Source organism: Gymnoscopelus braueri (assembly GCF_963280865.1).
Source record: "Gymnoscopelus braueri genome assembly, chromosome: 6".
Lineage (NCBI taxonomy): Eukaryota > Metazoa > Chordata > Actinopteri > Myctophiformes > Myctophidae > Gymnoscopelus > Gymnoscopelus braueri.
The window spans coordinates 22336224-22348767 of NC_137607.1; the positions used below are offsets into that span (position 1 = coordinate 22336224).

The following is a 12544-nucleotide window of genomic DNA, read 5'->3' on the forward strand; positions in this document are numbered from 1 at the left end:
AACGCGGCAGACTGGGCCAGCCAGACCATTCCTTAAAGGCCTTGGAAGAGTGGTTTGATAGGGGGAACGTGTGTCTGTGTGTGTGTGGAGCTAGAGAAGGAGATGTGGAGGGGGGGGGGGGGGGGGGTTGAGGGAGAGAGGGGGGTCATTAGTGAGTGGAGGCAGGTTTACTTGCAGTTTAAATCACTGTCAGTAGCCTTGCGGCTGGAGTCTCCATCCCTCTACACCGGCCAGGGTTCCTGCTCTTTCTGTCTCCTTTCTCTACCTCCTCTGCCTCACTCTGTCCCTTCTTCTTCTTCTTTCCCCCCTCTGGCCCTCCTTGGACTACGGTTCCGTAAACAAAAAAACGTTAATTTCTCACACAGGAGGACAATCTCTGGAAGGAGCACATCTCGAGCCAGAGGAGAGACAACAGCATATCCACAGACGCCCTATACTGCTACCTTTGTTCATCTCGGTGAGGGACATCAGACGCAAACGCCACCATGGAGGCCATCAAGAAGAAGATGCAGATGTTGAAGCTGGACAAGGAGAACGCCATCGACCGGGCGGAGCAGGCTGAGACCGACAAGAAAGCAGCAGAGGACAAATGCAAACAGGTGAGGACCTTGGAAAGAGGAATGAGAGAGAGGGAGATGTCAAAGCAAAAAAGGAGAGGTAAAGGGATCAAACTGCATGGGTGCTTACGGTTGATTTAACTAGAAGAGTACAACTGGAAACAGATGGATCCATAAGGGTGCATTTGGTCACATTTGTATACTTGCAGAGTTAGAGGATTTTACTGTGTAGAGGTGGATCATGATGCCTACGATAGTTCAGTTCAAAGACGTGGTGTATTTTGTGACCTTAGATGAGAGCTAGGCTACAGAGTAATGTTTCATAAACTGGTAAAATAATGATAAGTTGCTTCCTGTACATTTTCATGGGGATTATTTGTACATTCACAATAACAGAAATAAATTACCAGTATTTGTCAATAGTTGTAGAAATCCACCTCCTAACCAGTACTACTTTTATTGCTGCTTACCGTTGGTCATTTTATTAGGTAATAATTGACACCAGACATACTTCTAAGTAAATGGTTTGAAACATTTCAAACAGATTGAGTTGAAAGTCTAGCTGAGTAAGATATTGGCACATTGATCTCAACTGCCCTTTGGCAGTGCAACTATGCTCATATTTAATCCCTTCAAATAATAAGTTCAAATGGAAAAGCAACATACAAGTTTGGCCCTAAATATATTTGAGATCTATTCCAAAACGATTAAAAAGCCAGAGTGAACAACTGGGACTCATTCAAAAAAGTCCAACAGCTGCTAGTGAGCTCAGGCTCAGCACTGTGGTTGCACCCATGGTATACTTACATCATATAAAATGCTAGTCTTAAAACCGAGTACAGGTATACACAATGCATCAAACATTGTGAGTGTCCTGGGTTTAAGAGGTACCCACAGTATTGAAGTATTATGACCAGTGCATAACAAATGAATAGAAGTCTCTATGGAAGCAAACAAACAAAACATGATCATTCCGACTGGAGATGAGGCACTATACAACAACAAATAGATGAGTAGGCGCTGGACACAGGAACAATAGTTCAGGACTTAACAGTGTTGACAGGGAGACTTGAGACTTGCATCAGGATAATCCAAGGAGATAATAGCACCACAGAGGGCTTGGCCCATTCAGGTGGTGAAGCCACCCACGATCAGGGCTTGTTCTCCACGGAGGACATTGTGGAGAGACCCCAGTTATGGTGAGACCTGGAAGAGCCTACTGAGGAGAGTGACAGGCAGTTCCAACACTAGTTAGGACTTAGGGCACAACACACACGCATGCAAATGAACAGTAACTGATAATGCATGCACACAGACACCTGCACACACAATAATGTGTGTACAAACACACACACACACACGCGCGCGTGCGCACGCACGCACACACGCACACACGCACGCACGCACGCACACACACACACCAGGCCCGTAAGCGTCTGTGTGTTCTCTGTGTGATAACAGCTGTATTTTTAGACAACAGAAGTGATGGACAGCGTGGAATCCATCAGGATTATCAAAAGCACTTCACAGCACCACAGGCAGGCCCAGAGGGGAAGACTGATTATGGGCAACACTTAACTCTGTGTGCGTGCATGCGTGTGTGCGTGTGTGCATGCGAGAGAGAGAGAGAGAGAGAGAGAGAGAGAGAGAGAGAGAGAGAGAGAGAGAGAGAGAGAGAGAGAGAGAGAGAGAGAGATTAGACTGTACATACCAGGGCTCTTGTTATTAGGGACTAAAAATACAGCACTACCATTAACACTCAGATGGAGAGTCATAAACGTGACATCTAATCAGGCTTCCAGTACATAATGTGCCTCTAGTGTAAAGCTATGGATGTCAACACCATGCCTCCTGCATGGGGAACATAATGCTTAAAGGGATATTTCACTTTCAAACATGGTGGGGGTCATTTTAACGTCTACAAGGGCTTTTGTGAGCACCCCAGGGACAGTTTTTTATTTGCTTGGTTCAGAATTTAGATATTTGATATTCATTCTATCAGGCATGCCCCCTTCCTATATAAACCCATTGTAACTTCAAACTCCATTTTAACGTTATGTTAGATTCATTGAAAATACCCGTCTTTGGTTCTAGTGACTGATATTGTCCTTCTAATGCGTGAGGGGGCCGTGTTTTTTCAATTATTATTTTCATTTACGTTTTTATAATTTATAAAAATGGAAAAAAAAAATGCATGAACTATTAAGCATGGCCAACCCTCTGCACAGACAAAATATATTGTGTTGTTTTACAAGTAGCCTACAGTTAATATATCAAACCAAACAAAGCATCAGAAACACATGGGGAGATATCACTCAGGTAAAATAATTTACTTCAATTAATAGAATAGAATATAATAGAATAGAAGAGTGTTCACCTGCAGGCTAACAGAGTCATCTCATCCCCAGCTGGAGGACGAGTTGTTGGACCTGCAGAAGAAGATGAAGATGACAGAGGATGAGTTGGACAAACACTCTTGTGGCTTGAAAGATGCTCAGGAGAAATTGGAACTGTCGGAGAAGACAGCAACCGACGTAAGTGAAGGAAGGGCCACACACACACAAACTGTACACATACACACACCTGCACGCACACACGGGCACGCACACATGATCACTCGCACGCACCAGCCTGTGGATGGTCCATTGGTTCATTATAGCTGCTCTCAATGCCAGTACCAGCTGTGAGATTCCTTTGATCAGCTGTGGTCTGGGGCACATCACAGAGTCTGTTACATTCCTGTGCAGCCAGTCCTGAAAGATGAGCACACGAGTGCCCTGTACACACACACACACACACACACACACACACACACACACACACACACACACACACACACACACACACACACACACACACACACACACACACACACACAGTGTGTTAAAAGACAGGTATTTTATTTCTTGCAGCTGTAACATCATCATAATACTGTACAAATGCATTCATTACACCACAGAAACGTACTGTCCCATTTCGTCCATTTTGTATTAGCATCTGGTTCTTACAAGTGATGAAATATCTGAATTCTTTGATGGTATCACACACACAGGTTCATTAAATATGTAGTCTTTATGGATGGAAAAAGTTTTTTTAATGTAACTGTATACTGTGACAGTAAAAGAGTATTAGCCAATACATATGAGTTTAATCATGCCAAACAGTGATCTATCTGTCTGAGGGATTATGATGATGATTGTGATGAGGATGACAATGATGTGTTGTTCTGCTTGGGGCTAAATAGCGTTATCTTAATCAGTTATTGGATATGGATATCACCACAGACCCACTTTTCTCCCCATAAAGGATAACTGTTCTCTAATACAGTCTCAGATTTTTTTTTCAGTTTATAGTTAAAAGTTAAAATGATCACACTCTATTGACAGGGTGGTTCTACAATAGATCATCAGTTGCAATCTTTGACCAAAGACAAAATTATGGACTGTGGGTGACACTGCAAACAACAGTAGTACCGGTATCTGTCAATGACGGTTCCTTGACCATTTGGGAGAAAAGGAGATAAACAGGGAGTCAAACAGGGAGCGATTAAGACAAATAAGTGTGAGAGAGTGGCACAGAGAGCGAGAGAAAGAGAGAGAGAGAGGGGGGCGTGAGAGAGAGAGAGAGAAAGAGAGAGGGGGTGGTGGGGAGAGAGAGAGAGAGAGAGAGAGAGAGAGAGAGAGAGAGAGAGAGAGAGAGAGAGAGAGAGAGCAAGCAAGCAAGAGAGAGAGAGCAAGCGAGAGAGGCATGTGTGGGAGAGAGACCTACTTCCACCAGGATGTTTCATTGTTTCAGTGTTGTGGAGGACATCCCAGGAAACACAGCATTGTACTGGACTGGGAGAAAGAGGAAGTGGCTTAAACAGACACATGCTGAGCAGAGGGCACCTTCTTCTTGGATTATCTTCATCCAGTTATCAAAATAAGCTCAAGGAATAGTTCTAAAATGTGTGTGATTAAAAGTGCCCGGGCACCAAGGCAAATTCTTGAATGAATCTTGCACAACACGCTTGAAAGTGTTTTCAACAGTGACCTTGGGGTCTACGGCACACTGTTTCACACACAGATAAGGCCCGCCTCAGTGAAATGGACAGGCAGCTCTGAGGAATTCTGCTCCACCGCCATGAATGGCCTTCCACAAGTCTCTTATTAGAGGCAGCAGTCAAGTCATTACACATCTATATCCACACAGCCTGCAAACTGACCAGACAGACAACCTGGTGGGGGTAGGGATGGGAGGAGAGCAAGCCAATGATCCAGACAGGCTAGCAATAATAGCCTACGGTATGCGTGTGTGTGTCTGTGTGTGTGTGATGATTCACTGTGTGAATAAAGCTGACATGATCAACCGGTAGTACTGATGTTCTCAGATCCCTGCCCAGTTTTAGGGCTGGCCTGCCAAGACAAACAAACACAGGCTTTGTCCTGTAAATCTCAGGAAACTATTTCAATATTAGCATATAAAGAAACACAATGCCTAATGCCCTATGGGGGTGAAAGTAGGTGGTGCCCACAGGTAGCTGAGCCCCGATGCCGTCACTGATAATAATAGCGCCCATACGGTTGCAACAATAGCAACAGTAGTAAATGATGGTAATGCGAGGAAAAAGGCTGGGTTTGAATCCCCAGCTAGCAGGGAAAGTGGAGCGCGCTGGAAGAGGCTCTGGTATGCTTGGAATGCAGCTAAGGCAAACAGAAAGGGCCACCACTCATGTGTCTAATGAAATCAATGCCTCCAGCTTTTCCGGTGCAAGGGGCAAATCAAGCAAGGGACTCAAACACGTAGTATGTGGTGGACGAAACCCCTGAACTCAACAGAACTGATGAATGAATGAATTGAATACATGGGACCACAATGGAAAAAAATCCCCAGGACTTTTTTGTGTTGTCCTTTTAACCTGAATGTCTGACTGTACCTCGTGCTGTTTAACTTTTTTGACTGATAAAGTATTCAATCAATCAATCAATCAACTCTGCAGAGCAGAGAGGATCTGAACTGAAGTAAACCTATATATGTGTGAACTGTGATGTGTGGTTGTGATGTAGCCATGCCCACTTTGTACTTAATCAAAGCCTTGTTATGTGAATAGGAAATAGTAAATGTAAACACAGGCCAGACCTCTAGCATAGCGTGAAAGAAGTAACATAATCTGTAACAGGCGGCACGCCCACTCAGCACATGCTTTAAGAATATATTCAACCACACACACACACGCAGCTGTGCACGCGCCTTACACGCACACGCACACGCACACGCACACGCACACACACACACACACACACACACACACACACACACACACACACACACACACACACACACGCTCTATTCTGTTCTCTGTGTGCTGGTTTAATTCTGTCTGATTGGCTCTGTCATCTGGGTGATGGTCAGGGCAGATACGGCTTATTTAAACCGTAAAGATAACTATGCTAATGTAATGGTATGGGGGCATGTTTTGAGACAATGTACGCAGTGTGTTTCACCGCACGCATTTAACAAGTGGCGGATTGTTACTTTTATTGAAACCTGCCAACAGGCTTCGCTTAAAATATGTCAGACAACCAAATGATTGCGTTGATCACGAGTTCAAACGTATTTCTATTAGTGGTAAATGAGTCAAATAAGTTTTGTTCGTCATTTGTTTGGAATTACATTATCTGGCACCGTCCGAGCTGTGTGGGTACCATGACTTTACAATAAATGAAACCGGTTCAAACTGACTTTGACTTAAAAGGAGTGAGTGGACCCCATAGCCTTTTGCAGATCACATCAGTCACAGAGATCATTTTTACACACACGCACGCACGCACGCACGCACGCACGCACGCACGCACGCACGCGCACGCACGCACGCACACACACACACACACACACACACACACACACACACACACACACACACACACACACACACACACACACACACACACACACACACACACACACACACACACACACACACACACACACACACACACACACAGTGGTGGAAAGTCACTAAGTATATTTACTCAAGTACTTTATTTAAGTACAATTCTGAGGTATTTTTTACTTTACTGGAGTATTTCCAATTTTCAGTACTTTTACTTCTACTCCACTGCATCTCAAAGGCAAATATTGTACTTTTACTCTACTTTGTAGATTTTGATTATTACAAAACATACATATACCCACTTCAGCCCATTTCGGCATTTCGGCCATTTGAAAATAGCCGATCTACAAGATCACAATGTGTTGCACAGCTAGGCATTATTGTGAGCTTGTAGATCTGCTGATTTCAAAAGATTTGTATACATTTTGAAAACTTGAAATGGGACATTCTGCATAATGAGTACCTTTACTTTTGGTACTTAAGTACATTTTGATACCAATACGTTTGTACTTTCACTCAAGTCAATTTTGAATTCCAGACTTTTACTTGAACAGAGTGTTTCTACATTGCAGTATTGATACTTACTTAAGTAAAAAATTTGAGTACTTTTTCTGTCTGTGTGCGTGCCTGCCTGCATGCATGCGTGGGTGTGCACGCGCGCGTGTGTGGGTGCGTGTGTGTGTGTGTGAGTGAGTGTGTGATACGCCCCGCCTATCCCGCCTGGAACCGTTACCTCATCAACCAAATCATCGCGCTCCTCTCGTCCCGAGTTCGAGACTCACTCGATCCATCGCTTCGCTTCAGACTTCCCCTCCCAGTCAGTCAGTCCGCCAGCAGCTCCTCCACTACCGGACCAACCGTTGCCACGTGAATGCGTTACATTCCAAACAACTGCTTCACTTCACCATAAAGGACGAGCTGTTGATCCTACAGACTGAAGAACATCACAAGAAGAAACATCTGAGAACACCTGGAGAGGAGGAACACAGCGGCGTTTCGGTTATATAACTTTTTTTCCTCTCGCACTTCTTGAAAGATTTCGTTTCATTCCAAAGACATTTTGACCAAAAAAAACGGATCTATTTTTCTTTTTTTTTGTAAATAACATTATTTTGTACTGTTATTTTCCGTTTACCGAAGCACAACAACATTTAGTTGCACAGCGCTAGGTTATAGTCTTATATTTTTGTAATATATATTTTTTATCAGGTCGCAGAGCCTGATCAAGACGTGCAACTAGTCGTCACTTTTTCAGTCTTTTATTATTCTTGTAACACCAGACCAGATAGCTGTTAGAATGGCAGGTCTGAACTCCCTGGATGCTGTGAAGAGGAAGATCCAGTGTCTACAGCAGCAGGCGGACGACGCGGAGGACAGGGCTCAGGTTCTACAGAGAGAGCTGGACTCAGAGAGGGAACTGCGAGAGAAAGTGAGGAAAAACATCAGCATCCGTTTTTTTGTACTTTTTCCCTCAGTTTCTGTCAGTGGTGGAAAGTAATTAAGTATTAAGTATAAGTATTTACTCAAGTACTGTACAATTTTAAGGTGTATTTTTTTACTTTACTGGAGGATTTCCAGTTTTAAGTACTTTTACTTCTACTCCACTACATCTCAGAGGAAAACATTACTTTTACTTCACTACAATTATATGAAAACTTTAGTGACTAGTTACTTTGTAGATTTAGGTTATTATCATAAAACATAGATCTATGTGAGCTTGTAGATCTGCTATTTTCAAAAGATGTTTTAATACATTTTAGGCGTATGATAACTTTTACTTTTGGTAGGCCTACTTTAAGTATATTTTGATGCCAATACTTTAGTACTGTAAGTTAACAGAGTATCTCTACATTGCAATATTGATACTTTTACTTCAGTAAAAAGTTTGAGTACTTTTTCCACCACTGCTTTTTCCCTTTTCCCTCAGTTTCTTGCCTTTCTTCTTCAATCTCTCTCTCTCTCTATTCTTGTCTCTCTCCTTCCATTTGCCCACTATGTGACATCAGCAAATTGGTGCTGATGAGATTACTGGTCAATTTACGGGCAAACAAAGTGAACTTTAATACATTGGGTTCATTGATTCATTAGCCGGTGTCGGTGTGTGAGGTCACACACACACACACACACACACACACACACACACACACACACACACACACACACACACACACACACACACACACACACACACACACACACACACACACACACACACACACACACGCCTGGTGGCCACAATGCAAGGCGTTGGTCTCCTGAAGAAAGACAAGTGTGGAATGCTGCAGGTCCTAGTGCATGCTCTGTTCCCCCCCCCCCCTTCTGTAATGTAATGATAGGCACGATTTCAGGGACTCTCTGGGTTCCTTTAGGAGGGTTTCAATTGACCCCTACAAGTATGTAGCTCTGACAGTATACAGATGGAACCAAATGGACCCGTTAGGGTATACTGTCAGAGTTAAGGGGATACCTTGAAATGTAAAAGTTTGAGAACCATATACACTGTCGAAGTCAGTGAATCAATTAACTAATCAATTGCAACCAAATGGATCCATTTTGGACCCATTTAAACGCAAATCTGTGTGGTTACATTTGTATACACTGTATACAAATATGAAGATAGGCTATTCTCTAACATTGCTTAAGGTGTTTGCTTTTAGACAATTGATAGGCTCAATATATTGGTTTATGAGCAATTGTTGGCAGCCAGACAGCCTATCCTGTAGTTTGGTTTTCTAAAGACTGCATTTTTTACCAACAATAACATCATATCTATTAAGCTACTTATTTTGTATACCTTCCTTTACTATATGAGTCCTAATAACACATTGATGAGCTTGGTATGCATAGTACAGTAACCTAGCATAGTTATTCTGAATCTGCCGTATCACTGGTTCTCAAAGTAGGGCCCGGTCCAGGAACCCTCAGGGGTTCTCATGGGGTTCCAAATGGACTCTCACAGGTATGTAACTGTGACTGTGTACGGGTCCATTTGCTGCCATTTGTGCACTCTTAGAGATATGGGGGTCCTTGAAATTAAAACGTTTGAGAACCACACTGCCATTATGAACATTTTAAAGACCATATACAGCATGTAGGCCTACATAGGAGGTTGCTAAAGCCGGAACAAGTGGAGGGAGGGAGGAAGAGTAGGTGTTGCCTGCCTGTACAGATGGAGGAGATGACGAAATGATGAAAGGAGTCGACTCAAAGTAGGGCTTTTCCCTTCAGTACAGAGAGAATGTCATTACTCATTAGGGATGATTACCCAACCTTTTAATTAGGGGAAACTGGGAGTTTATGCACCTTTTTAGTTTATACAAACCATTTGAATGTACATTCACATACCATGCATTATATCATGTAGTGGTAGACTTATGTTTAAATGGATTTCTCAACATTATTCTCAAAGTAAGATGTAGGCAAGTCACCCTTTGTTGTCGTCCTCTTTAAGCCAGCACACAGAACTTGTGTGAGCTGACAGCATAGCATCTTGAACCTGCTGCATGTCCTCCTGTACAGTAGTATGTTATATATGTATTGGAGGTAAACTAACACTTATATATCATTGCTAGGGTGGGAACTTTGTATGCCCAAAGCCATTACTTTTCAGGAAATTGAAAGAATAAACTATGTTCCATTGGATCCAATCAATGTAGTTATTCACCTACAAGCTCTTGTTAACACTTAAATATTTATAAAAACCCACTGATAGTATTAACCACTTTCACTTTCAAAATGTCTCAAAAATAGCAGATCTACAAGCTCACGACACATAGTGAGCTTGGAGATCGGCTATGTCCACTACTTTTGCTTTGACACTTTTGTACGATGAAGTAGAGCATTAATTTATGAAAAAAATACATATAAATATGGAGATAGAAGGTTTCTACCAGAGAGCAACGATTTAGTTAACATGGGGTATAAAATGTTCTTGCCCTAGTCGTCACATCCCAGATGTGTGTGTGTGTGTGTGTGTGTGTGTGTGTGTGTGTGTGTGTGTGTGTGTGTGTGTGTGTGTGTGTGTGTGTGTGTGGGGTGAGGGGGGTGGGGTGAGGGTAATGATGGGGATATACGAGGGGACAGAAAATGCATGGGCGTGGCACCATGGTGATTGTCAAAAGGCCATCATGCCTTGTTCAATTTGCATTTCAAAGGGCCTCACTCTGTTTCAGTGCAAAACAACATACATCCTAGTCAAGGGATAAAGGCTTTAAGGGAATACACTTGTTAAGGCCACTGCTGTGTACACTGCTGTGTAAACAATGGTCCAGTGAGCCAGCATGTATGACTGAATGAAAGACAGGCTCAAAGTCAACGTGATTGACCTGAGATGGTGATGACAGGAAGCAACCCTCAATCCTGGAACGCATCTGTGTCATTGTAGATTTCTTTGGCTATAAAAAAAATTGCAGATCTATAAGCTCATGTGCCGCGCTATGAGCTTGATCTGCTATTTTTTGAAAAATCGTGAAAATATACTTTTTAAAGCGAAAATTTGTAACTCAAATCTTTGCTTCTGGGGGTCCCTGGAACAAAACATTTTTACAAATGTTCGCTTTAAAAAGAATATATTCAAAGATTTGCACAAACTTTCACGATTTTTCAAAAATATCAGAGCTTGTTGAGCTTGTAGATCTGATGCCAGAAAATGGCATCAGACACACACACACACACACACACACACACACACACACACACACACACACACACACACACACACACACACACACACACACACACACACACACACACACACACACACACACACACACACACACGCACACACACACACACACCTTTTCCACGAATGTAGACTAGTGCCCTAGTCAGTCGAAGCATAGACAATAGACATACAGATTTCTCACAGCACAGGCCGTTAAATGTTTATTGAAGAATAGCATGTGTGGCTGGCTGGCTACCTCAAGGCTACCATATGTGAATAATTGGGGCAACCCGTAGTGATTTCTTGGCACAACAGCCTCTTTCATTGGAACAAGGGTGAGATCAAAACCCGGAACCTTGCTGAGACTATTAAGTTAATGAATCATTTTTTGAATATGTTGCGGCAACAACAGAGGCACGTTTGGCCGCATTTCCTACTGAGGATTAAACGTAATTGCTTAATGTTATTCCTAATTTGGTTTTGATGCCTCTTGAGACATTACTTAACCACCCAATAATGCCATGGGCTTTGTCAGATTACAGTTGCATGACATAGTCTGATCTGGGAACACTCGTTTTACTCTGATGTGTTTCATCCATGGACTTCTTTTACATGATGCTTTTCAGGGTGTTTATTTGTTCTTTTTCTGTTGGAACAGTTTTCACAGCATATATGGTGTTGTTGGTGGTTAAGGGTTAAAAGTTCAGCCAAAGATAATTAGCCTGTATTTCATCCCTGACCATGAGAATTCTCCATGAAAAGCAATGAATGTACAACTGAGAGCACAGACCGTCAGCCAAGACCTCCTTCCTCTCAGTCAAGACGGTTCCCAGGCCCCACAGTCTACGAAACATGAATCAACGTATTCATGATACATTAAAATATTAAACTTTGGGATAACAAACGTCACAGTAATAGTAGATGCTGCAGTAACAGACAACACAAACACTGGTGTCAGTGTTATGCAGTTCCATTGCTTTTGCCACCTTTGCTTCACTTTTATTTTGCTGTAGTTTCGTTTTTTTCTGTTCATCCTTTTATAAATGCACGAAATCTCTGCATGTGTGCATTTGAGTGAGAGTGTGTCCTGCGTGTAATGAGAACCACTCGACCGATCGACTTCGATCAGCGTGCGTATCGCAGAGGACCCGAGGGAGTGATGTGCCGAGTGGGAAGTCGGTCGGATTAGCGTTAGTCCAAAACAATATAGATAAATACACACATCCCCATATGGCTGGAGTAACCCGATCTCAGCGAAATTATGTCATAGTACTGACATCATAGACTGGCTTGGACTCCATATTTGGGCATGGCTAACATGGAACTCCATATATGGGCATAAAAGGGACACACACGGACGGACGGACGGACGGACGGACGGACGGACGGACGGACGGACGGACGGACGGACGGGTACAATGGGTATTGTATAACTGGGTGGGGCATGCATTT

General features: G+C 42.9%; 1 protein-coding gene across 3 annotated transcripts in view; it reads left to right on the forward strand.

Moving 5' to 3' along the window:
* Window positions 1-187: 187 nt before the first annotated feature.
* Window positions 188-12544, forward strand: part of tpm4a (tropomyosin 4a) — a 30658-nt gene continuing 18301 nt past the window's right edge. The window contains exons 1-2 of one of the 3 annotated variants that reach the window (XM_080431003.1): window positions 188-599; window positions 2966-3091. In XM_080431003.1, coding sequence (XP_080287129.1) covers window positions 486-599; window positions 2966-3091 — 240 coding nt within the window. In that variant the 5' untranslated portion in view covers window positions 188-485. Of the gene's footprint in view, window positions 600-2965; window positions 3092-7220; window positions 7859-12544 lie in introns of those variants that run through there. The other 2 variants (XM_080431001.1, XM_080431002.1) reach the window with 2 other exon arrangements.